Source organism: Sus scrofa, chromosome 17, assembly GCF_000003025.6.
Source record: "Sus scrofa isolate TJ Tabasco breed Duroc chromosome 17, Sscrofa11.1, whole genome shotgun sequence".
NCBI lineage: Eukaryota > Metazoa > Chordata > Mammalia > Artiodactyla > Suidae > Sus > Sus scrofa.
This window is the reverse complement of record NC_010459.5, coordinates 22,458,123-22,485,190: the sequence shown is the minus strand read 5'-3', so window position 1 is coordinate 22,485,190 and position 27,068 is coordinate 22,458,123. Positions and strand designations below refer to the sequence as shown.

The 27,068-nt window shown below is 38.2% G+C and overlaps 2 protein-coding genes across 5 annotated transcripts in view; one reads left to right on the top strand and one right to left on the bottom strand.

Moving 5' to 3' along the window:
- NDUFAF5 (NADH:ubiquinone oxidoreductase complex assembly factor 5) overlaps positions 1-4,847 on the bottom strand; it is a 28,461-nt gene extending 23,614 nt beyond the window's left edge. For 2 of the 4 annotated variants that reach the window (XM_003134261.5, XM_013985085.2), the window contains exons 1-3: positions 4,582-4,846; positions 3,380-3,420; positions 1,948-2,011 (exon numbers count right to left, since the gene is read on the bottom strand). In XM_003134261.5, coding sequence (XP_003134309.3) covers positions 1,948-2,011; positions 3,380-3,420; positions 4,582-4,803 — 327 coding nt within the window. In that variant the 5' untranslated portion in view covers positions 4,804-4,846. Of the gene's footprint in view, positions 1-1,943; positions 2,012-3,379; positions 3,421-4,581 lie in introns of all 4 variants that reach the window. The other 2 variants (XM_005672707.3, XM_013985086.2) reach the window with 2 other exon arrangements.
- ESF1 (ESF1 nucleolar pre-rRNA processing protein homolog) overlaps positions 4,884-27,068 on the top strand; it is a 61,363-nt gene continuing 39,178 nt past the window's right edge. The window contains exons 1-8 of the mRNA XM_001926068.6: positions 4,884-4,994; positions 6,094-6,772; positions 13,615-14,027; positions 14,596-14,709; positions 17,718-17,818; positions 19,405-19,557; positions 21,666-21,780; positions 24,125-24,272. Of these exons, the coding sequence (XP_001926103.3) occupies positions 6,136-6,772; positions 13,615-14,027; positions 14,596-14,709; positions 17,718-17,818; positions 19,405-19,557; positions 21,666-21,780; positions 24,125-24,272 (1,681 nt within the window). The 5' untranslated portion in view covers positions 4,884-4,994; positions 6,094-6,135. The remainder of the gene's footprint in view (positions 4,995-6,093; positions 6,773-13,614; positions 14,028-14,595; positions 14,710-17,717; positions 17,819-19,404; positions 19,558-21,665; positions 21,781-24,124; positions 24,273-27,068) is intronic.

Below are 27,068 nucleotides of genomic sequence, written 5' to 3'. Positions count from 1 at the left end.
TTCCCTATGCTATATAGTAGGACCTCATTGCCTATCCAATCTATTTTTTTTAATTGATATTTTCCCAATACAATTTTTTTTCTACTGTAGAGCATGGTGACCCAGTTACACATACATGTATACATTCTTTTTTCTCCCATTGTCATGCTCCATCATAAGTGACTAGACATAGTTCTCAGTGCTACATAGCAGGATCTCATTGCTAATCCAGCTTATCCATTCTATTTTTTTTTTTTTTTGGTTTTTTTTTTTTTGTCTTTTTGCTATTTCTTGGGCCGCTCCTGCGGCATATGGAGGTTCCCAGGCTAGGGGTCCAATCGGAGCTGTAGCCACCGGCCTACGCCAGAGCCACAGCAACGCAGGATCTGAGCCGCATCTGCAACCTACACCACAGCTCACGGCAACGCCGGATCCTTAACCCACTGAGCAAGGGCAGGGACCGAACCTGCAACCTCATGGTTCCTAGTCGGATTCGTTAACCACTGCACCACGACGGGAACTCCCAGCTTATCCATTCTAAATGTAATAGTTTGTATCTACTAACCCCAAACTCCCAGTCCATACCACTCTCTCTTCCCTCCCTCTTGGCAATCACAAGTCTGTTCTCTTTGTCTGTGAGTCTGTTTCTGTTTTGTACACAGGTTCATTTGTGCCATATTTTAGATTCTATATATCAGTGACATTATATGGTATTTGTCTTTCTCTTTCTGACTTATATGAGACACCAATCCAGATTCTTTCAAATCCCAGGTTGGATTCTGTGCCCTTTCAGAAGCTTTTGACTAAATGAATTTCCACTGATTTTTCCTTTCCCTTGACTCCTGTTGCAGTTTAATGACTATACCATTTCCCTGGCATTTGCTATTATCAATAGTGTTTTGGGAGGCTCACATATGCTCCTCTCCCCAGCCCAGCCCTAGTGTATGTTTTTCCTAAGTAGACTTCATACAAAAATCCTACTTTAATCTGTGTCCAGAACAGTGTCCTATATAGAAAGGCTAAAATAATAAATTAATGGTTTTTGGTCTGAATCATAAGACAAAAAATAAAATGAGGAGTTCCCGTCATGGTGCAGCAGAAAAGAATCTGACTAGGAACCATGAGGTTGAGGGTTTGATCCCTAGCTTCACTCAGTAGGTTAAGGATCCGGCGTTGCTCTGGCTGTGGTGTAAGCTGGCAGCTGTAGCTTCGATTAGACCCCTAGCCTGGGAACCTCCATATGCCGCAGGTGCGGCCCTAAAAAAGACAAAAAAATAAATAAATAAAAATAAAAAAGTAAAAAGTAAAATAAACATTCATAAAGACTACTTTATTTAATCACACAGAAATTGCTTAATTACATTTTCCAAATAAATGTCAATAGGGGTTTTTCATTGTGAATTATCAAAAATGTTTGAACATGGTGGGAATAAAGGGCAAAGTGTCATATATAGACTTGAATATCAATAGGGACACTGTATAAAATGGATTCAAAGAAAAACATCATTGAAGAAAAAATACTTAAGAGTGGACACAAAATAACCATTGGTTCTATCACTTAAAAAAAAAACAAAAACAAAAACGGAGTTCCAGTTGTGATGCAGCAGAAATGAATCCAACTAGGAGCCATGAGGTTGCGGGTTCAATCCCTGGCCTCACTCAGTGGGTTAAGGATCTGGCGTTGCCGTGAGCTGTGGTGTAGGTCGAAGATGTGGCTCGGATCTTGTGTTGCTGTGGCTCTGGCGTAGGCTGGTGGCTACAGCTCCGATTAGACCCCTAGCCTGAAAACAGCCATATGCTGCAGGTGTGGCCCTAAAAAGGACAAAAGACAAAAAAAGAAAAAACAACCAAACTAGCCAATCTGATATAAACGAAATCTAAATATGATATAAACTGATTAAGAACACCTTTCCTTAAAATTAGCCAACTTTATTTCTCAAAGTGCATTACATCATTGAATAACTATACCTTATTTAAATGTTGTGCTATGTAACCTCTTCCACAACCAACATCCAAAGCAAGGGGGAAATCTCTGAAAAACAGACACAGAAATTATGCTTTGTCTATAATAACACAGTCTATAAAATAATTATTAAAAGCTAATTTCCTTTTTTCTTTTTTGGGGGGCCGCCCCATACCCGCAGCATACAGAAGTTCCTGTGCCAGGGATCAAATCTGAGCTGCAACTGTGACCTATACCACAGCTGCGGCAATGTTGGATCCTTAACCCACTGTACCGGGGATCAAATCTGCACCTCAGCAACAACCCGAGCTGCTACAGAGACAATGCCAGGTCCTTAACCTGCTGCACAACAGCAGGAACTCCAAAAGGTAATTGTTCTAATTCATTCTAATTCACTAATTTTAGTGAACATACATTTCCAAAAAATTCTATCATCTGCCTTTGATGCTTTGCCTCACAAGGTGTATCTATCAGGGAACACACCACATAGAACAAGTGTCTGGCCTGGCCATTCATAGGACCTCACAACCAAGTGGCTGTCCTTAAGGCTGCTCCATGACATGGATGGAAGAAAAGATTTAGTGAGGGTATTTTCATTTGATGACACACCCAGATAAAGAATGAAAGAAGTTATTTTTTTTCTTTTGGTTATGCCCGTGGCATGTAGAAGTTCCTGGGCCAGGGATTGAAGTTGCAACAACACAGCAGTGACCCAAGACACAACAGTGACAAAGCTGGATCCCTAACTTCTAGGCCCCAGGAAACTCCAAAAAAGTTAATACTTGATGAATGTGTTCTTTTCTCAAATCTGCCTCTATGTAATTGTTACAAGACCATTATTGCTATTTATAATGCCTATGATAAAATGCCAAAGTCTCATATAACTTTATTGGAGAACAAATCTAGGGAGACTCTTTTGACTTAGATAAAAGATCCTGTTATTAATTTTAAACTTTTAAAGCTATATTTAGTATATCTTAAAATTCAGCTGTCAATTTTTTTTTTTTTTTTTTTTTTTTCCCCACACTCAAGGCATGTGGAAGTTCCTGGGCCCAGGACTGAATCTGTGCCACAGCAAACACCCAAGTTGCTGCAGTGACAATGCTGGATCCTTTAACTCGCTGCACACAAGAGAACTCCACACGTCAGTTCTTTATATCCATTTCTGAAGCAACTGTTTTTGACCAAAACAAGTAGAATAGTCATCCAGTCTTGGAGAGAGGCTGAGTTGTCATTATTTTTGTAGGCAACAAAGAAGAAAACACTTGCTCTCCCAGACATTTTAAAAAAGGAGAAACCTAAGAGTGATTAAAATCACTAATCCTGGTAATAAATTCATCTAGATTCTACCATGCCAGATATCAAGCTCTCAGCATTTAATTTCTCAAGTCTCCAGTCAAAAGGGGACTATATTTTATTACGACAATCATCACTTACCTGGTTATATCATACACACGGTCTGCAATCCGGCTTCCAACCTAACAGATTACAAGAGGCAAAGATGTACACAAGTAAACGTGAGTAGATTTAATAGAGAAGTAACTCTTTTTCCAGTATTTAAAAAATCCATATGTTATTTATGTTTCAACAAGTTAAATACTTCCCTTTATCCCTCTTTCTTTTCTTTCTTTTTTTAGAGCCGTACTTGGGGCATTTGGAGGTTCCCAGGCTAGGGGTCAAATCGGAGCTGTAGCTGCCAGCCTACACTACAGCCACAGCAACGCCATTTCCTTAATCCACTGAGCAAGGCCAGGGATCTAACCCACACCCTCATGAATACTAGTCAGGTTCATTACCACTGAGCCACAATGGGAACTCCTCTAGTAGCCATTTTAAAAAGAGTAAAGAAATTAATTTTAACATACTTAACCCAATATATCAAAATCAGAATTTCAACATGTAATCAGTATAGAAAGATATTAATGGAAAATTTTACATCTCTTTTTCATATTAAGTCACTGAAATCCAGTGTATTTTTACACTTACCACACATGTCAAAGGGACATTTCAAGTGCTCAATAGCTCCATGTCATTAGAAATTGCCATAGTGAATGGAAAGTTCAGATAGAGGAGAAATCCAAAGTTCTTACCCATTAAAGCCCTCACAACCTGGGCCCTCCCAGACCTTCCACAGGAGCTTCCATGGAGGCCTCAACAAGGTCCTTTCAGCCTCAGGGGCTCCGGGTTTGTCTTTCCCTTTGCCTATAGGCTTCTCCCTCCAGATCCCAGATGGTTAATTCCTCCTCACTTCGTCTGCTTGAGTGGCCTTCCCAGACCATCCAAGTCACTTTATCACTTCATTTTATCATCTGGCCTTACTTCTGTGGCTGAAATTGCATTTTGGGGTCACTATCTCGCCTCCTACAAGAATGAAATCTCATGAGGGCAGCGGTCTTACTTTGCCCTGGCCATACCTGTATCTCAAACACTACCTGCCGAGGGTAACGAATGAATGAAAAGCAACTTACAAAGACAGGCACCCGGCCCCAGCCTGACTACAACAGAGGCCCAGACAAGCAGGGCGGCTGCTCAAGGTCACACGGTGAGGAGGGGGCTGTTGGAGCCTGGCCGAAGCTCCGAGATCCGAAGCCAATCCTCGCCCCTCACTCCCACCCCACCCCGCCACCCCGCCAACCCACCTCCTCCTTCAGATAGTCAAACTTCATCGGCTCGGGCTGTCGGGCCGCCCAGTTCTTCTGTTTCCTCTTCAAATCTCGATCAAAGATGTTTAGGGCTCTGGGCGAGGTGCTGCCCCGGGAAGACACGCCGGAGGCCACCTTCCTGAGGCCGAGATTCTTCGCGGGGACCCCCACCGCTGGAGACAGCCGCCACCAAAGCCGGAGCCGAGTCAGTTGCAGCATCTCCCGCGGCTACGCAATTGGCTGGCGCACTTGCGGTGCGCATGCTCTGAGGCTAAGGCAAAGACTTTGGAGAGCTACGCGGAGCGAAAACGGAAGTAGTTTGGCCCAGTTCGCGTGCCATTACGGCGGCGCGTCACGCGGAGCATTATGGGTGTGAGATCCGCGTGAGTCCCGGAGAAGGTTCGGAGGAGGTGAGTGGGGTCGGGTTCCCAAAAAAAGGCTGTAGAGGGGAGAGAACCAGTCTCTAATAGGGTCTCTTTCTGATTCGTGAGGCCCGCGCCCTTTCCCCTTGCCTTACCGACCTTATTTTTCGAGCTTTTCTTGCTTTTCCTCCGAGTCCTGTTGAGGGACTTTAGCCCAAAACCGCCTCCCTGAGGTATCGGAGTTGGGACAGAGAGCCTAGTTTCGAGGTCACTCTGGTGTTACCTGCGTTAGGAGGGTGGGTGGAAGGGAATGGTAGTCATGGAGATGAGAGCGGACGTCGAAAGTGAGGTCAGGTCGCCATCCTCTTTTCGAACACTGGACCGATGATCAAGTGCTTGCATTACCTCTAGCATTTGAATGAAATGGTACCTACCCCGTGAGACTGCTCGGAGGGTTAAATGTTTAAGTGTATAAGAGCATCACTGAAATCTCTTATTTCCCTTATTGTGTAATAAGTTGTTTTCAAATTTAAGGGGGGGAGAAGATTACAGTTTTATAATCATGCCTTGCTTTTAAAACAAAACACTGCTATCTTGTATTTAACTAGCTAGAGAGAGGCTTTACCTCATTCATGAAGGGTGATCGTATATAAAGAGGGAGTTTTGTGAGCTAAACCTGAATTGATTTTTGGTCTGTTTAGTTAGGAGACCACCTTTAGAAGTAAAGGCTGTTCTGAGTAGAATGAGGTAAAAATTAATAGAGGGAACGGACCACAGTATGAAGAAATAAATGAGAACAACTGAGACTTGGGAATATTTTAATTACCTTATCTTTTTGCTTGTAACACATACAGGTATACAAATAGAAATATGGGAATCTAAGTAAATGCATTTGTCTAGTAATCATTTACCCCTTTCCATAAAGCCCTGGACTTCTGCTTGGTTTTGCCTGAAGTTTATTTCTCCAAATGATCTCTGTTCAAAAGAAGATATTGATAGGGCTTTTTTCTGCCTGTAACTCAGGATAAGTTTGGGAAATGAATGATATACATTTAACTTAGAATATAGTATTGTGAATTGATTTTTCCCAAAGCTTCTCATTTAATTCTATTACTAACCCTTCATTACTTTTTTTTTTTTTTTGTAGTATTTGGTTTCTTCAAGCATTTGCCCAGTCAGCTATTTAAAAATGGCATCCAAACAAGAAATAATGAATGACCAGCGGTTTAGGCGGGTTACAAAGGACCCAAGATTTTGGGAAATGCCAGAAAAGGAACGAAAAGTCAAAATTGACAAGAGATTTCGAGCAATGTTTCATGACAAAAAGTTCAAATTGAATTATGCTGTGGATAAAAGAGGACGCCCTATCAACCATAGCACTACAGAGGACTTGAAACGTTTTTATGAACTTTCAGATTCTGATTCAGATCTCTCTGATGAAAATAATAAAGTATTGAGTCAAAAGAAAATAAAGAAGAAGAAAAACCAGACTAAAAGTGAAGTAGAAACAAAAAACTTTGTTGAGAAAAAAAAAGAAACCAAGAAAATTAATCAAAAGGATTTTGGAAATAAGAATGATTTAGATAACTCTGAGAGAATTCAGGAAAAGAAAACACCATGCAAATCTAACAAGATGGATTCAATAAGCCCCAAGAAAAATAGCAAAAAATTTACACAAAAAAGTACAAAAGGGGAAAAAAACATTGTTCAACATAGCACAGACTCATTTACCAAAGGAAAACTAAGGACAGTCGGCTCTGGCACCGCAGAAATTGTTCCATCTCCCAAAGTCAAGTATTCTAAGACAAAAAGAGAAATGCAATCAGGTTGGTTGTAAAGAACTAAGGATTCTTTGGTATTACAGTACTTATTTTTATACTGGTCTTTTTTAAAAAAGATATACGTAATAAGTTTTTTCATAGTATCATTGGAGTGACCAAATGCTTTTTTGGAAGTATAAAGCTATGAAAGGAAAAACACCATATGATAATTAATTTTTTATTTGGTGCCATAATGACTAGAAGAGAGATCAAAATTTGAGTCTGAAGCTAAACAGTGATTTTGATTCGTGGTGGGAACTAGTGGCAACTATTCTCTAGCCAGATAAAGTGTTACATGGTCTTATCACATGATAAGCAGAGTTTGTGTCTGAAGAATATAAGTAGAGTTGGGTGCTCATTCATTCCTTCATTTATTCAACTACTTTTAGTAACTAATATGTGGTAGATAGAACATTAAGACATGATTCCTCTTATATCAGGGCTACTGCTAGTTTATATGATGCCTGTACAAATTAGAAAAAAACATATGCTCTCTGGACACACAGAGCTTCCAGAGCTCATAGTTTGGTGAGGATAGCACCTTTGAGGGAGGAACAGGTTCTATTCCCCTGGGCAGACCCAGTGTTCCTGCAGGGTATATGGCTTGGTGATTGGCGTTTGGCCTTAATTTCAGCCCTTGAAAAGGTAGGTCACCTTTTGCAAATAATAGCTTGCTAAACCCTGTGCAATAGTAATGGTCTAAAGCAGCACAATCCAGTAGAAATGTACAATTTTGAATTTTCTGGTGGACACATGAAGAAGTAAAAAGAAACAGGTGAGTGAGTTCCCTTCATGGCTCACCAGTTAACAATCCCAACTGGGATCCATGAGGATGCAGGTTTCATTTCTGGCCTTGCTCAGTGAGCTAAGGATCTGGCAGTGCGGTGAGCCGTGGTGTAGGTCACAGATGTGGCTTGGATCCCACGTTGCTGTGGCAGTGGCGTAGGCCAATAGTTACAGCTCCTGTTCGGCTCCTAGCCTGGGAACTTCTATATGCCTCAGGTGAGGCTCTAGAAAGAAAAAAAGAAAAAAAAAGATGAAATTAATTTTAATAATGTATTTTATTTAATATGTCAAAAATTATTTTACTATGTAATAAAATAAAAAACAATGGGAAATTTTACATTCTTTTTTTTTTTTTTTTTTTTTTTTTTGTCCTTTGTTGTTGTTGTTGTTGCTATTTCTTGGGCCGCTCCCGCGGCATATGGAGGTTCCCAGGCTAGGGGTCGAATCGGAGCTGTAGCCACTGGCCTACGCCAGAGCCACAGCAACGTGGGATCCGAGCCGCGTCTGCAACCTACACCACAGCTCACGGCAACGCCGGATCGTTAACCCACTGAGCAAGGGCAGGGACCGAACCCGCAACCTCATGGTTCCTAGTCAGATTCGTTAACCACTGCGCCACAACGGGAACTCCTACATTCTATTTTCATACCAGTCTCAAGTTGAACAAGCCATATCTCAAGTGCTCAAGTACCACATGTGGCTGCTGGCTACCTTACTGGACGATGCAGATGGAAAGTGTAAGAAATTAATCAGAACCATAATACAAAATAGAATAATTTTAACTGCCATAGAAGAATAGGGCTCAGAGAATTTGAGGAAGAGGTCACTCAAAATACAGTAATCAATAAAATTCATAGGTGAAGTACTATTTTGGTTTTTTTTCTTTTTTGCTTTTTGAGGGCCACACCCATGGCATATGGAAGTTCCCAGGCAAGGGGTCCACTTGGAGTTTCAGCAGCCAGCCTGTGCCACAGCCATAGCAACTCGGGATCCAACCCATGTCTGCGACCAAAGCTCACAGCAACAGTGGATCCTTAACCCAATGATCGAGGCCAGGTATCGAACCTACATTCTCATGGATCCTAGTTGGGTTTCGTCAATTGCTGAGCCACGAAGGGAACTCCAAGTGAAGTGCTATTTTGATTGGAGTTTGAAAGACTTAAATTTTGGAATCCAGGGTATTCTGTCTGGAAAGAGGTTTTTGAGCAAGGATAGGGTTGGGCTTTCAGAGGAGGTCAGTGCTCCCATTTGATTAGATAATAAAGTCTCTGAAGAGGGTGGTAAATAATAAAGCTAGAAATGGTTGTTTGAAATTAAGTCAGAAACATCTGATTCTAGTTTGTGTTTACAAGTTTTCTAAGCTTATTAAAATTTTGTAGGGAGTTCTCTTGTGGCACCGTGGGTTAAGGACCCCAAATTGTCACTGCAAGGGCTTGGGTCACTGCCTATGATTCAGTCCCTGGCCTGAGAAATTCCACATGCCACTGATGCACCTCCCTCTCCCCAGAGTTAATGTCACCTCTGCCAGCAGGAAATTTTGAGTGTTGGTGTTACTCAAAGTTGGTGTTTAGATGAGCCAGACCAAGGCTGGTTGTGATTACAGGACCTAAGGAGGGTCAGCATCAGGGAAGGCCTTCACATCAGGAAGGTAGGAAGTATCAGGCAATGTACAGAATTCTAAGTGGCAGGGACTTGGGGGATCGGGAGTGAGATCCCATTCCATTTATAATGGAACCAGGCAACAAACTGAGATATAGGGAGAAAGGGATAAGAGTTTGGTTACTGAAAGTGTATAATAAGATCAGAATGGAACAGCAGCATTTGATGCTAAGTTTGTGAGTTAAGTTTATGTAGCATCCTTTAAATTTCACTAGATTTAGGGCACTGAATTAATATAGCATATCCATAAAATCCTTTGGACTGATTTTACAGAATCTTTTGACATATCTTTTAAAATTTTATTTTCTCAATAACCATGAGAAATCAGGATGTATTAATTAGAAAACAAGATTAAAGTGATTTACATGAGGATACACAGGGCTGGACCTGTAACTCAAGTCTTTGAATTTTTCAACCTTACCATGTTGCTTGCTGTAATTTATATTGGTTCTGTAGTCTAGAAGAAGCATTATCTGTAAGTAGAGATTAAGTGACTGAACGTAGAACTGTCTTTTGTTCATTCATCAGTTATCATTTCAGCAACTACTACATACAGGGACTTTTTAAGTGCTATAAGGTAAAAGTGATGTGAGATGTTGCAGTTTGATATTCATGCCATTTTATTTATTTATTTGTTTGTTTATTTATTTTGCTTATTAGGGCTGTACCCACAGCATATGGAAGTTCCCAGGCTAGGGGTAGAATCAGAGCTACAGTTGCTGGCCTATGCTATAACCACAGCAACACAGGATCCAAGTTGAGTCTGTAACCTACATCACATCTCATGGCAACACCAGATCCTTAACCCACAGAGCAAAGCCAGGGATCAAACCCGCATCCTCATGGATCCTAGTCAGGTTCGTTAACCAATGAGCCATAAAGGGAACTTCCTTACATGCCATTTTAAAGTGTTGATGCCCAGCGCTTGCACACCCAGTAGTTTATTTTAAGTAAATAATTGGACATGTGTGCAAAGAATATGCATTGTACCATAATTTCTGAAATTTAAAAAAAAGGTAACAAATCATTAGGAGATTATGTTATAACATATTCAAACATGTCTGTGACATGAAGTTTTAAAAGTAGGTTACAAAATAGAATAAATGGTACAACCAGCTACTTACAAATAAATTTGTAGGCATATCATAGAAAACAAATTTCGGGAGTTATGTACTGAAATAACCACCCAGTTGTATCTGAATGAAAAATTCTTAGTGATCTTTATTTTCTTCATTAACCCATATTTTCCTAATTCTTTCTCAATAAGCATTCATTTTTATAATCAGAGGGAAAAGATAAAGCATTTTTTAAAAGTAGGTGAATATTGTAAATTAACTATAATGGAAAAATAAAAATGATTTAAAAAGTAGGTGAATAGTAGTGTTTACAATCACTACTAGAGCAGTACCATCTAGGAATAGAAGCAGTTACTTATTTTTTGTATTCCCACACTGTTTAGAATAAGACTTTGTACAAGGTGAGCTCTGAGCAAATGCTTAGTGAATAAGTATTCTGAATAAAATACTAGGTCTCTTTAGGCCTCCCATGTATCAATTTATTATACAACCCAAAATATGATATGTGTACCATTGTCATATGTGAAAAGATGTCATATGTCAGGTGATACTCAAACTTTTTTTTATATTAAAGTTCTGTATTTCAGTATCTTAGGAAAAAAATGTACTCACCATATCACATCTTTGTCTTCAGGGATATTGTTAGAACAAAGCTAATATTTTTAATTTAAAAAATATTAAAAAAAATTTTAAATCAGCTTAGTGAAAAATAGTGATATGCAAAAATCATGAAAATTGTATATAATTACTGATGCAGGAGAAATATTGCAGTGGTAGGTCCCCAAGGTGTTATTTTAAGCATGTTGCTTAAAAGTGAATTCTGATGCTTATCTGATTGTAACTTTCTTTCAGTATTGTGATATTTTTTCTGATCCCATGTGTAGAACTTGTAATAATGCTTTTTTTTTTTTTTTTGGCTTTTTCACATCTACTGGTTAGTTATCTTTTATTACTCCCCAGTCCCTTGTGATATTAAAATAAAAATCCATTTCCTACTTTTCCTCTTAACAAAACTCCTTTTCATTTAGTCTCAGGTCAGATGGCATCTTTGTGAAGCCTTCTTTTTATAAATCCCTCCCTGTAGGCAAGTTGAAATGTTTCCCTCCCTGGTGCTTTAGAACATGGTTGCATAAATCAGTAAACGGTTTCTTTTTTGTCTATGAGGTCGTGAAGTATATGGGATCATGTTCCAAATCACCTCCCTTTTCATTGCCCCCAGCTCAGTTCTTTGTATGTAGTACTCAATATTTGGTCAGTGAATAACTATTATAAGATTTTAAGACCAAAAGAAAAACTAAGTTCCAGTTTCGTTCCATTTCTTAAACTTTTTTTTTTTTTTTTTGTCTTTTTGTCTTTTGTTGTTGTTGTTGTTGTTGCTATTTCTTGGGCCGCTCCCTCGGCATATGGAGGTTCCCAGGCTAGGGGTCCAATCGGAGCTGTAGCCACCAGCCTACGCCAGAGCCACAGCAACGCGGGATCCGAGCCGCGTCTGCAACCTACGCCACAGCTCACGGCAACACCGGAGATCGTTAACCCACTGAGCAAGGGCAGGGACCGAACCCGCAACCTCATGGTTCCTAGTCGGATTCGTTAACCACTGCGCCACGACGGGAACTCCCATTTCTTAAACTTTTAGATTTGTTTTTAATTCTCCAAGCTTAAAGCCTTTGAATCAGCAGAAACAAAAGCTCCATCTTAAAAATGAAAAACAAACAAACCAAAAAAACGGAGTTCCCTTGTGGTGCAGTGGGTTAAAGATCTGGCGTTGTCACTGCAGCAGCTTGAACTGATGCCGTGGCATGGGTTTGATCCTTGGCCCAGGAGCTTTCATATGCTGCAGGGGCGCCTTGAAAAATATATATGTTTAAGAGAAGCTATATCTGCACATACACAGACACATAGTAAATAGAAGCATGTGATTTTTTAGAAATAGGAATTGACCCCCTTCAGAGTTGTGAGGGCTAAAATAAAAAATCCAATTTAAGTGAAAACAATCTTTTCACTCTTTTATATTGCTAACCATCAGTCGGTTGCAAAGTTCAACATTTAGTAGAAAATTTATAACTATTATTTCACTCTCTTCATAGGTGATCTCATCCATATCACGATTTCTGTTATACTGCACATGAATGAGTGGTACATTTTATCTCCAGCCCAGACTTCTCTGAGCTGTGTACTCATACAGCCAAAGGCTTTCTTTATGTCTCTTCTTAGATAACTCAGTGACACTTCAAATTCAACACATCCAAAACTGAGTTAATGATCTTCTTCCACCAAACAAACTTGTTTGGTTTTTCTCTCTGTCCATCTAGCTGGCTAGCTCACTCTACAAGCCAAGAAGCTTAGGATTCATTTCTGACACATCCAAAATTCCTAATGCCCCCACATCAAGCCCCATCACTGATTATTGTTGGTTTTACCTCCTGACTTGGAAAGTCAAAAGTGACTCACTATATCGTTTAGTGCTACCAACTTAGTGCTACCTTCATTTCTTGCCAGGAGTACTGTACTTCCCTTTTAATTCTCTCTTCACATTGTCTCGACTCCCTCCAGTTAAGTTTTCCACAGCATAGTCAAGGAAATTTCAATATGTAAATTTGGTGATATCCCTCCTTCTGAAAACAGCAATGTCTTTTCGCTGCTTTTATGACAAAATTCAAACCTTCTACATGATTTGTGGATAGTGTAAAACCTACCTAGCTCTTCAGTTTCAGTTTCTACTTGACTCCTGGCTATGTGTAATCCAGATATGCTTGCCAGCTTTTTTCTGTTAATGAATCTTTACATAGGCTTTTCTTGCTATTTGGAACATTTCCCTCATTTATTAGTCTAACCCTGACTACTTCATTTCTTTTCATCCTTCAAGTGGCAACTCATTTATCACTCTATAGACCTCTATTTTTTGCTGTCATAGCATCTCATAACATTCCTTCTTGGCACTTATCCTAGTTATAATTTCATTTTTTTATGTGTATTGATTTGACTTTATTTGATCAGTTTCCAGCTGTCCTCTTCACTTGACTGGAAGCTTATCAAGGGCATTGATAGCTTCTCTTTTGCCAATAGTAGTAGAATTGAGTACCTAGCACAGAGCAGACACTACATAAATATTGAACAAGTGTATGAATTTATTTGTGTGAACTGGGTATATATTAAGATGTCCTTAAATAACTTGGCTAGGTATGAATTTTGCTGAATTTATATTTTTCCTTTAGCCAGTTTCATAGATATTATATTTTTACTGATGTTGGAGTCAAAATAACTTCGATTCTATGTAATTCAGTGTTTACATTTTCGTAATTTCTCCCTCCTTTGACCTTTTTGCAGTGGTTCCATGCATAATGGCAAGAGACAGTGATGGTCCTGAAAACTCAACAGATGGTGAAGTGTTTGATCAAGATGCTCTGGAGGAAGATTCAGAAAGTGCTAGTGAAATAGGTGATGAAGAATCTGAAGATGAAAGTACAGGCATTGATGGAGCTGATGTTGATGGTGATGATGATGACGATGATGGAAACGAAAACGAAGAGGAGGAGGATGAAGATGAGGATAGTGAGGATGAAGATGAGGGTAGTGAGGAGGAGGATGAGAGTGACAGTGGCCCTGATCTTGCAAGAGGCAAAGGAAATATAGAAACTAGTTCCGAAGATGAAGAAGATATGGCAGATTTACTTCCAGAGGAATCTGGTTTTGAACATGCTTGGAGAGAATTAGATAAAGACGCTCCCCGGGCTGATGAGGTGACCTTTTGAATCAATAAGATTATTTGCCAAGAGTACAGTACAAGTAGCTGTAGTGAATCGTAGGATTGATGTCATTAAATTAATAAGGAAAGCTTTATTGGTAAATAGTATTCTTGATGATTCTGTATAAATGTACCTATACATATTAGATGTCTATCCAAGCAGGTAGGGGTGAACTTCTATATAAATAATTAAAAGTCACATGAAATTTTTACAAAATGCTTATTTTAGCTGGAAGTTATGTTTCAATTCCTGCCGCACCTGTTAGAAGTGCTGTAGAGTAATATACTCAGCTTTCCTACTCACACAGTGGGTGGCAGAATAGCTTAGCTTAACAAACCTGACAGTTAAAGAATCAGCTCGTCATCGTGTTCTAATTCAAAAACTAAGAACCAAGTAAGAGAAAGTACTTTTCTGTTGGCAGTTACTGAAACCAATTAGATAAATACTATATTAATGATTTCAGGATTTGGGGGACAGAAGGCATTACATTTTTAGTGTCTTAATTTTACAAGCATTGGAAATAATACAGTTAATGTAATACTTAATTTTTCTCATTTTTTAGATTACACGTCGATTAGCAGTTTGCAACATGGACTGGGATAGATTGAAGGCAAAAGATTTGCTGGCTTTGTTTAATTCATTTAAACCAAAAGGAGGTGTTGTATTTTCTGTAAAGGTGAGAATTGATTTCATTTTGAAGTAACTATTTCTAAGCATTTTAAGTTAAATCTCATTTTTAAGTCATAGTTTTTGGGAAATAATCTTGAAGTTGTCCAGTACAGTTAGGCACAAACTGATGTAATACGTATAAAAGTTAGGAAGAGATAAAATTATTGATCAATTACATGATTGTGTATAATTTAAAAACCAAAAGAGGAATTCCCGTTGTCACTCAGCAGGTTAAGAACCTAACTAGTATCCATGAGAATGTGGGTTTGATCCCTGGCCTCACTCAGTGAGTTAATGATCTGGTGTTGCCGCAAGCTATGGCATAATCACAGATGTGGCTCGGATCATATTCAGTTTTTACTAGCAGCAGCATGTAAAAGTGCTGAAAATTACCTTAAATACATGACCTATGTGAAGTAAACTATAACGCTTGATAAGTAATACTTGAAAAACTTAAATTTTGAAATATCGTATTTCTTGAGAGACAACATAGTGATTAAGAATCTAGGCTTTGGAGTTCCTGCTGTGGCACAACAGGATCAGCAGCATCTCTGGAGTACTGGGACGCAGGTTCAATCACCAGCCCAGCACAGTGGGTTAAAGGATCCAGTGTTGCTGCAGGTGCTGTGGTGTAGGTCAAAACTGCAGTTCGGATCTGATCCCTGGCCTATGGGATCCCTGGCCCCCTCCCCCTGAAAAAGAAAGCAAAAGAAAAGCTAGGCATTGCATAATGACAGACCTGTATTCAAACCTTGTTTCTGATACATGCTCTCTGATCTTGTACATTTTTTTTAGTAAATGTCTCAAATGTGTTTTCTTCTCTAAGCAGGTATAAACTATTTCTTAAAGTAGTGGTAAGCATTAAATGAAACAGAGATCACACTAATTGTTTAGTACAGTACCAGAAACAGCTCGAAATTATTATTGTTCTGTTTAAATATTTAAGATGTCAATTCTGTAGTTTTAGTCTACTTTTATTCAAAATCTCAGTTCAGTTTTCCCGTGGTGCAGCAGGTTAAAGATCCAGTGTTGCCTCCACTGTGGTTTAGGTTACTGCTGTTGCACAGGTTTGATCGCTGGCCCAGAAACTTCCACATGCTTTGGACACAGCCAAATAAAACTAATAAATAAATAAGTAAATAAATCTCAGTTCAAATGAAAGTTAAGAAAAAGGATACCAGTTTATTCTAAAAGAATAAATAAATGAGAATGCTGTATAAATTTTTGAGAAATCATACACATATAAAAAGATTTACCCTACTACCAGTTACAATATCTAAACATATAATGCTGCAAGAATTAACAGGTTTTGGTAGATAAAAGTATCAGGACAACTTGATAGACTGGACTAGGTAAATGAAAGAGTTTATATGATAATTTAGATCAAAACTAATTTCTTAAACACATGGTATTGGAACAAATGGACAAGTCTTTGTATAAAGAACTCAGTTCAGATCCTCAAATAGCCCCAAATAAACTCCAGATGAAGTAAAGAAAAAAATTAAAAATCAAACCACAGGCAGAATAAATAGTGTTTTTGTTAAATTTTTTGTTGCAGGAGATGAATAGTAAGAATTTCTAAACTTAAAAAGAAGAAAAAAAAAACACATAGAATGAACAGATGTGACTACACGTATACTAAAAACTTCTCCAGGTTGTGGGATGGAAAGCCTATAAAATTGGATTGTAATGATCATTGTATAACTATAAATGTAATAAATTCATTGAGTAATATAAATAAATAAATAAATAAAAACTTCTCCATTGAAACCTGTTATATGCCACTTAGATTAGTAAGAAAAGCTTCAGTCCTCTAGTTGATAAACTACAGATTTCACACAACTCAAAAAAGCGTACATTAGTTAATGAATAGTAAGCCCAGTAATATCAAAACAATGCAAATTAATACAGTTATATTTCTTGACTCTCAAAAGTAGCCAAGAAGAAAAATACCAAATTCAGGTGAGCGTGAATCATTTTTATACCAAGACTATATCTAATCTATGTGGTAAGATTGTCTTCAGTTCTTTTTATTTACGGCTGCACCTGTGGAAGTTCCTGGGCTAAGGGTCAGATTGGAGCTGTAGCTGCAGGCCTCTGCCACAACCATGGAAATGCTGAATGTGAGCCTACACTGCAGTTCATGGCAACACTGGATCCTTAACCCACTGAGCAAGGCCAGGGATCAAACCTGCATCCTCACAGACACTGTGTTAGGTTCCTAACCCACTGAGCTACAATGAGAACTGCTATCTTTAGTGCTTTTCTTTTTAAAGAATTTCTTTAAAAGAAAGCATTGGAGGGAGTTCCTGTCCTAGAGCATTGGAATGAATCCTACTAGGAACCATGAGGTTGTGGGTTTGATCCCTGGCCTCATTCAGTGGGTTAAGGATCCGGCATTGCCGTGAGCTGTGGTGTAGGTTGCAGACGCGGCTTGGATTCTGCATTGCTATGGCTGTGGCAGAGGCCAGCAGCAGTAGCTCTGATTTGACCCCTAGCCTGGGAACTTCCATATGCCATGGGTGTAGCTCTAAAAAGCAAAAAAAAAAAAAAAATAATAATAAGCAAGCATTGGATAAATGATATGACTTAAGGATAAGTTGGGGATTACAGAATTGTTTTTCTTCATTACTTATGTTTTATATATTTCTTTAATCATTTTCATATATTTCATTTAAATTATATAATCCAGTCATTTTTCATGTGTGTGTTTACATTGCATTCCATGAGCTTAGAATCTTGTTTTACTTTTCTTAATTTTTCCGTTGGAACTCAGAACATATGGAGGAGATACTCTCGTTTTGTCCTTAAGCCCCACATCTGTTGTTCACCAACCAAAGCAGCAAAGACTGCTCCTCAGGATGCTTTAGCTTCCTATAGTGACTTTGAAAGTGAGTCATTCTTGCTGTTTTCATTGGGTCCAGTTGTAACTCTTAGAGTTCCTGACCTTGTCAGGTCTGGATATTATAAGAAAAGGGAAGTATAAATTACATTGATCTTATTTTTTGTGTTTAGATATATCCTTCAGAGTTTGGAAAGCAGAGGATGCAGGAAGAGCAAGTTCAAGGACCAGTGGAGTTATTAAGCATTCCTGAAGATGCCCCTGAAAAGGACTGGTAACAAATCACTCTAGAAAATAAAACTAAACCTCCTATAAGTTCATGTCACTAATTAAGAATTTTGGTCACTTTAATAGTTGGGACTAAAGTTTACACTTGTGCCATTCATGGTTGAAATAGCAGGTTAAATAAAGTCTGTGGGAGGTGGCATGCTAGTCCATCAACATTTTCTTTTCTTTTTTTTTTCTTATCTTTTTTAGGGCCGTACCCATGGCACATGGAGGTTCCCAGGCTAGGGGTTGAATCGCAGCTGTAACTACCAGCCTACACCACAGCCACAGCAGTGCAGGATCCGAGCCACATCTGTGACCTCTACCACAGCTCACAGCAATGCTGGATCCCTAACCCACTGAGCAAGGCCAGGGGTCAAACCTGTATCCTCATGAATGCCAGTCAGATTCGTTAACTACTGAGCCACTACAGGAACTCCCATCAACATTTTCTCTGTATTTATATTTCTGTATTCATGAAAATAATTATTATAGTTTGAAAAACAGTTATGATTAAACTGATTCAGAGTTCTCAGCATCATTGCCTGAATTAGTAGGTTTTTCTTTTTTCCTGAGATGTTGCTTTCTATATAAGTGGGTAAAACTATTTACCTTCAGGAGTTCCCATCATGGCGCAGCAGAAACAAATCTGATTAGGAACCATGAGGTTGCAGGTTCAGTGGGTTAAGGATCTGATGTTGCCATGAGCTGTGCTGTAGGTCGCAGATATGGCTCAGATCTGGCGTTACTGTGCTCTGGTTTAGGCCAGCAGCAACAGCTCCAATTAGACCCCTAGCCTGGGAACCTCCATATGCCAAGAGTGCGGCCCTAAGACAAAAGACGAAAAAAAGCTATTTACGTTCATATTATATACTTTTATTAAGGATAAATGCTGTATAGCAGAAATTGGCACACATTGTAAATCGATCATACTTAAATTTTAAAAAGAAAATGAAAAAAAATACCAAAAAGGATTAGATAGAAAAATAGATGAATGATAAAAGTTCTTTATAATGTGTAGTATAGAAAAAAATTTTAAATCCACTAGGTGGAGCTATACGTGCACTTAAAAATGGTGGTTAAAAAACTGGTGGCAAAGGAGAGCAAATTAAAACCCCCAAAGGATATGTCTTATTTTAGTAAATTGACCTTGTAACCATTTAGACTGACAAGACACAAATCTAGAATAAAGTTTTACAAAATCAGGAAATTCTTTATAGTAAAAGTTAATGCTTTCCTAGCATATTTTATAATAGAGTGATCCTCTGCAGTGGTTTTGCTTGAGAAGGATATATGCGATAATGAAGCAAAGTAATAACTGCTCTAAGAATTAAAATCACAGGGAAACATGTACAATTCCTGCTTTCCTTTTCTAAATACCAAATTCCAATCAAAATCCCTAGCCTGTACCTTGTCAAAATTATTCATTGAAATTAAGTATTCAGTGTTAATGAAGGCAAAGTTGTAAAGGATCAGTTGGAGTGAATGCCAGCTTGTAATGTATTTTTCTTGAAACAATTAGATTTATTTTTTAAAGGGAGCTAGGTATTGTGTTCTTGTTTAAGTAAGCCTAATGAGTTTTTCCCCTTTTAGGACCTCTAGAGAAAAACTGAGAGATTATCAGTTCAAGCGACTGAAATACTATTATGCAGTAGTTGACTGTGACTCTCCTGAAACAGCCGCTAAAATTTATGAGGATTGTGATGGCCTGGAATTCGAAAGTAGCTGTTCCTTCATAGATCTAAGGTAAACTCATGTGTGTCTTACCAATTTAATCTTGCAGCACAATGTGATTTTAAGAACTGACATGTCAGACTAGTAGTGCTCTCTGTGTTTTCATATTCTAAAAGAGGTTTTTTTTGACTTTTGAGTGAACTCTCTCCTGTAGAACATCACTCATAAGAAAGAAAACTAGAATGAGAAAATGCTGACATATTAGGTATGAGTTATCACCCAATGTCCTTTCAAATATGTCAGCTATATTTTTAGGATGATGATTTTTATTTAGTGATAGTTCTTTGTACCTCTCTTTATATCTTGGAACCAAGTGAAACAACTTTTAACAAGCATTGAGGTGGGGCAGAGGAACTTGCTGTCTCTTGATCTCTGCCACCTAATACAGTAGCCAACAGTTGTAGCTGGCTTATTTATATTTATTTCATTAAAAATTTTGAAAATTTAAAACTTCTTTGCTTAGTCACACTAGACATTTCAAATACTTAATGGCCACACTTTGGACAGAACAGACGCAGAACACTGCCATCATCACAGAAAGGTCTCGGTCAATGCTGCTCAGTGAATGGATGGTGTTGCATTCAGACTTGGGCATTATTTCTCCATGTGCTCCTGCTTACTGACCTGAGCTGAAAAACCTCAAGTGGTTGTGAATGTCTGTTCTAAGGAAACAGGGAGGCTGAACTGTACCATTTTATTATTAGCCTCATTCTTTGAACCCAGTAAACCATTCTACTGTACCACTTTCGATAGAAATCACTTCTTTGTATCCAGGTTTGTTAGAGGCTTTGTTCTCAAAATGAAATATTTTGGGGGGGGGAAAAAAGCATCAATTCCCAGTCTCTTTGGCTTTCATACTTCAAAAGCATTCTAACTCATAGAAAAATACAAATGCAGTTTTTTGAATTAGTAATTTGGGGTAAGGTATTTAGCATGCTTATATAGCACGAAGGGCATATCTTATCAAACAAGCCATTTCCTTCTCATTTCTGTTAACAATTTTAATAGGAGATTCTCATTTTGAGTGTTTAGATGGTAGTTACCAAACAGTTGTTAAAAAGTCACACTCTTCGGGTATCAGAAATTCATGTTCACATGTTCTTTTCAGGATTAATTTGTTCTGTTTCCTTTGGGGGACATTTTCATACATTGTTAGAATAAGCTCTGGCACTATCTAGAAAATAAGATCAGCAACTGTGGAAAAAACTTACATTCCTTTTTATTTTGTCATGCATAACTTGGGAAAAGAAAATTGAGTTTCTGCTGCCATCCTTTTATCTAGGGAACCTTTGTTTTATCTGTATTGAAATATAAAAGGATGCATATTGATGACATTTAAAATATTCACTTCAGATATTTATTTCTCTTCTAAGTGTGTAGAAGTATATATGAAGGATATTATATATATCTAAGAAACCTTAATTATTCATTTCTCCACTCAAAAATCAGTTTTGATGGAATATACAGCACATTTTTTTTTGTCTGTGGAAATAAAATCTCCAATATAATTTATGCTTAAATATAGTAACCATGGATCATTTCTCTTTGCTTTTTTCTTCCCATCTTTTAGCCTAATGCCTAAGAATTGTCAGACAGTTACAATGGTTAATTTACATTTGAAAGCTATTTGTTTGTGAAAAAAACTATAAGAATAATATTGTTGAGGTTTTTTTTTTTAGTCTTGCGGAATCATCCTTGAGCTTTTCCTTATTTTCAGTGACACCTCACTTGTATGATGCTTTATACTCAGAACACTTACTCGTTAATAATTCTGTTTGCTCTTCAGAATATATAAGACGCTAGTGACTGTGCTGTCAGGAATCTGGATCTTTTTGAAACATGAGGGACCCATGTGTGTTTACACCTGATTTCATAATAACTAACTCCTAATGCAGGGTTTCTCCCTACACAGAGTTTACTCAAATTTAGGGGAATTACAGATTTATAGCTTATGATTTTCAAAAACTTTATGCCAAGGTTATTTCTAACATCTACATGTGTGTTCTGTAGAATCTCTTACATAGTATTTATGTATAAACTACACCTAATTAGAGAATCTAAACTCTGGTTGTTTATCACAGCAGCATATGGTTAAATAAATTTGTTTTTTTGTTTCTTAGGTTTATACCAGATGATATTACTTTTGATGATGAGCCCAAGGATGTAGCCTCAGAAGTGGATTTAACAGCATATAAACCAAAATATTTCACTTCTGCTGCAATGGGAACATCAACGGTATTTCTTAACTTTTGAAAATGTATAGCTAACTTCATTGCTTTAAGGAAAAGCTTCATTATTTACTTGTAGCATCTTTAGAAATGGAAAGTATTCTTGTACCTTTAGAAATGGAAAGTACTCAATTTTAATGAATAAGTACAAGTAGAAATGAGATGCAAGTATATTTGCATTTTATTTACAACATCCATTTGAACCTAATTTCAGATTTTTATTATGCCTTTAATAAGTAGTATGTCATTTATTATTATCCTAGGGAGTAGGGGGAAGGAGGTAACAGATTACTTCAAATCACATTTAAAACCAAAACCAGGCATATGCACACTGGTATATGGAATCATTGGCCAACGGGGAACTGCTGCATAGCACCGGGAACTCTACCCAATATTCTTTGATAATCTATACAGGAAAAGAATCTGAAAAAGAATGGATGTGTGTATATAGTATAATTGAATCACTTTGTTGTACAGCAGAAATTATCACAACGTTGTAAGTCAGCTATACTTTTTTTTTTTTTTTTGTCTCTTTAGAGCTGCGTCCGTGGCATGTGGAGGTTCCCAGGCTAGGGGTCTAACCAGAGCTGTAGCTGCTGGCCTATGCCAGAGTCACAGCAACGCCAGGTCCGAGCCACATCTGCAACCTATATCCACAGCTTGTGGCAACGCCGGATCCTCAACCGACTGAGCAAAGCCAGGGATCAAACCCGCACTCTCATGGTTCCTAGTTGGGTTCATTTCCACTGAGCCATGACGGGAACTCCATAAGTCAACTATACTTTAATAAAACTTTAGAAATTAAAAAAAAAAAAACCTGAAAATTTAAAACATTTTTTCTGCAGATATGATCCAAAGTTGTAAAAATAAGTAAAGTAGAATAATTCAGGACTACTAGATATCACATTAATGCTTAATAATGAACAGCAAAAGATGTTTATTGAATTACTTTGTTACTCAGCTATCTAGCTTCTCTCTGCTCATCCACCCCTTATACATTCTGTCCACAGCTGGACTCTGTAGGAGCTGTACAGGCTTCTCGTTGCCTGTCTTGTAACAAACCACTGTGCTCTTCTGAGAAAAGGCTGGTGGCAGAGGGAGAGCTGTTACCTGCAGCCTATGGATACTGTATGACCTTGATTAGTTACTCAGTATAGTGAAAACCCACCATTATATAATAAATGAAGTCTGAGAGATTCAGTCACGTAAAATGTAAGATCATGTCATTTTTCAGTACTAAAAATAAGCAAGCCTGTCCAGCCAGCCAGTCTGGAGTTCCTACAGTCTGGCCGTATTAGCCATATCTATCCCAGTTCCAACAGTGGTTTTGTGGTCATCAGCTTGGTCTTAATTATCAGAATAGGAATAATTCTGAGTCATATGACTAGCTGAAATTTCTGTGACAGCGGCAACCATTTTAAGGATCAGTTCTTTTGGTTAATTGATGCCGATTTTGTTGTCCTGATCTGGGGGATATTAGCCTGAGGGAAAACACAAGGATGAAGGACCCACCCTGTGATGAAGATAAAACCTCCTCCAACCACACTCTGAGTATGAGGGCTGCATAGAGGACAGGAGCTAATCATGAGACCATGTTATAGATGAATTTCTGTGTTGTGGGAGGTTTACTGTACTTCCAGCCAATAGATGTCTTTCTCATCAGTGGCTTTTTAATCTATTTTGGAAAATGGACCGCACTGAGATTGTACCGAAAGTTTTATCAGCAAATTTTTTGCAGCTGCACCTATAGTATATGAAAGTTCCTGGGCTAGGAGTCGAATTAGAGCTGCAGCTGCAGCCTACGCTACAGCCACAGCAACACCAGATTCGAGCCTCATCTGCAGTCTACACCACAGCTTGCTGCAACGCCAGATCCATAACCCATTGAACAAGTCCAGGAATTGAAACTGCATCTTCACAGGGACAATGTTGGGTCCTTAACTCACTGAGCTACAACAGGAACTCCCTTTTCAGCAAATTTCAGATGGTTTGTAGAACTCTTGAAATGCTTAGAGCTCCAGATGAAAAACATGATTTGATTCATTCATAATGTTAACTTTTTCACTAGTGCATTTTCTTATTTCTTTCCGCCACAATCATTCCACATATTGATGAATTTTTACTCTCAGTAATGGGATGCCTTGCATTTAGGAGGAGGAAGGCACAGGTTAATTGAAATGGTTCCCTTTCCACAGGTAGAATATTTTTTATTAACCATGTTATTTGTTTCAGCACATCTTAACATTATTAGTTTACTGTTAAACATCCAAGTTTAACTTGTTCTTCAAAAAGTTTGGGTTGCCAACATTTTCATTTTTATTTTTTATTTTTTTCTTATTCATTGGTGAAAGGTGGAGATCACTTGGGATGAAACTGATCACGAAAGAATTACAACACTCAACAGGAAATTTAAAAAGGAAGAGCTTTTGGACATGGATTTTCAAGCCTACTTAGCTTCTTCTAGTGAAGATGAAGAGGAGATAGAAGAGGAGCTACAGGGTATGTATTCATCTTTTGGTGTTGTATATTTATAAGCATTTAAATGCCTAATCTAGACTGGCTAACAGAAGTATGTCTTTGATAGTAGCTTAAAAGAAAGTACCAAACTAATCCTTAAACTGTCTGTAAAGCGTGCTCACATATACAGTATTATACATACCTGTAGATGGTAATTGAAATTTTTTATCTAAAGGTATCTTCTTTGCCTGAATTTCTTTAACCATAAGCATTTTTTTTTAAAACCCTGACCTCACAAGAAAAGTCTGGCTTTTTAGACTTGTCATGATTCATGTAGTTATGCAATCAGTTAAACTTGTAAAATGCGGAGTTCCCACTGTGGCCCAGTGGAATCAGCAGTGTCTCTGGAGTTCTGGGATGCAGGTTCAGTCTCTGGCCTGGCACAGTGGGTGATGGATCTGACATTACTGCAGCTGCAGTGTAGATGGTATCTATAGGTTGGATATGATCCCTGGCCTGGGAACTCCATATGCCACAAGGCAGCCAAAGAAGAAAGAGAAAGATGTAAAATGCTTCATTACCCCCCTTTTCTTAAACTAAGAGCTTCCTTTGGAGTATTTTTTAACATTCCATTTTTCTGCTCAATTAGTTTAGAAAATAGACTCTTTCTGTTCATTTAGTGATTATCCTACAAATTTTGACTTGCATCCTATTAAAGTTTAATGCTAATTAACATTTTTACCCTCCTACAGAATGTAAGGAATCTTAAAACAGCTTCATGCTATCTGGTGTATTGTAACTCAAGTCCCACAGGACATTAATATCACTGCTTTGTTTAAATTTTCCCGCATTTTCCCTACTTCTTTTTCTCCTTCTTCTCTCTCTCTCTCTCTCTCTCTCTCTCTCTCTCTCTCTCTCTCTCTCTCTCTCTTTTTAAGGGCTGCACCTGCAGCATATGGAAGTTCCCAGGCTATGGGTCAAATTGAAGCTGTAGTTGCTGGCCTGTGCCACAGCCACAGCAATGCAGGATCTGAGCCATGTCTGCAACCTACACCACAGCTCACAACAACATTGGATCCTTAACCCACTGAACAAGGCCAGAGATCAAACCCACATCCTCACGGACATAGTTGGGTTCATTATACCCTGAGCCGCAATAGTACTCTTTGTTCTTTCCTAAATCTCATACTTATCTCTAGGATCATTTTCCTTCTGCCTTAAGTATACTCTTGACGATTTCTGGTAGTACCTGCTGCTGTCAAACTCTCTTGAGTCTTGGTTTGATCTAAAAGTGTCCTTATTTTGCCTTCATTTGTGAAGATATTTTCACTGGTTAAAAAATTCTAGGTAGATAGTCCTTCCCATCACCACATTGACAATAATATTCTGCTGACTTCTTGGCTTCGTTGTTTTTGAGAAGTCAGCTGTCAGAACGTTTTGAAGTCTTTTGAAAGTTGCCTGGATTTTATTCTTTCATTGCTTTTAAAGTTTTTCCTTTTGTCTTTCTACAGTATACTATGAACTAAGAATAGATTTTTTTGTACTTGGCATTTGTTGGGTTTCTTGAATTTGTGGCATGGTATCTTTCATCACTATTAGACTGTTCTCAGCCATTATCTCTTCAGGTATTTCTTCTCCCTTCTCCTGGGACCCTTACTAGATATACGTTAGGTTCTGTTCTGTCATGTTGCTACTCTCCTGTATATTTTGTCAATTGTCTTTCTGTGCTGCATTCTGAATGTTTTTTCTTATCTATCTTCCAGGTCACTAATTCTCTTTTAGCAGTTTTGAATCTGCTTATAGACTATTCATTGAGGTTTGTGAGTTTTGTTGTTGTTGTTATATTTTTTTTTAACTTGTAAAAGTTCAGGTGAACTATTTTTTAAATCAGCAACATTGTTTTTTACAGTTTTTTACTCATTGCAGATATTTTCAACCCTTTATTTCTGTAAATAGAGGAAATTTGTTTTTATAGTGTGTGTCTGATAATTTCAGTATTTATTTCAAATCTTTTGGGGTTGATTTCCTTTACTTTACAACCTGTTTCTCTTGTTTGTGTGCCAGGTTAACTTGTTCCTGTTTGTTATTTGAGGTAAGAGTATGAGAGAACTTTTATTTGCTCCAGTCATTCTGGACCACATCACTCTGGAGCTAGTGAAGAGCTAGTTTACATCTGGGTGACCCTTGCCCTGGAGTACATATCCTTCTGGGTCCCTGCTAAATGTGGGCATACTGCTTGGTCCTTTAACTTTTGTCTTTTTGGCCTTCTAGGCTGCCAGAACTGTAGTTGAATTTCACAGCTGTTTCTTTGCTAGGTCAATAAATGCTATTAGGGCAAATTAGTTCTTAAACACTGGAGTTATCTCTCTGATGACCCGCCTCTAGATTTTGATTTTGTAATTCTTCACTAATCTGTTGATTCTTTGAAGTTTTCTTTTTTTTTTTTTTTAAACCCCTTTGAAACTTTAAAAAAGATTTCTTAAAGATCTCATCCAACTTGATGTCCTCAGTAAAAGGATTGGTCTGAAGTATACCTAGCTTCCCACTCATGGAAGCAGAAATTCTCAGGCTGTCTATATCTTTATCTAAAAAATTTTTTGAGGGAGTTCCCGTCATAGCACAGCAGACACAAATCTGACTAGGAACCATGAGGTTGCGGGTTTGATCCCTCGCCTCACTCAATGGGTTAAAGATCTGGTGTTGCCTTGAACTATGGTATAGGTTGCAGACATGGCTCGGATCCTGTGTTGCTGTGGCTGTGGCATGGGCCAGCAGCTACAACTCCAATTTGACCCCTAGCCTGGGAACCTCCTTATGCCTTGGGTGTGGCCTTAAAAA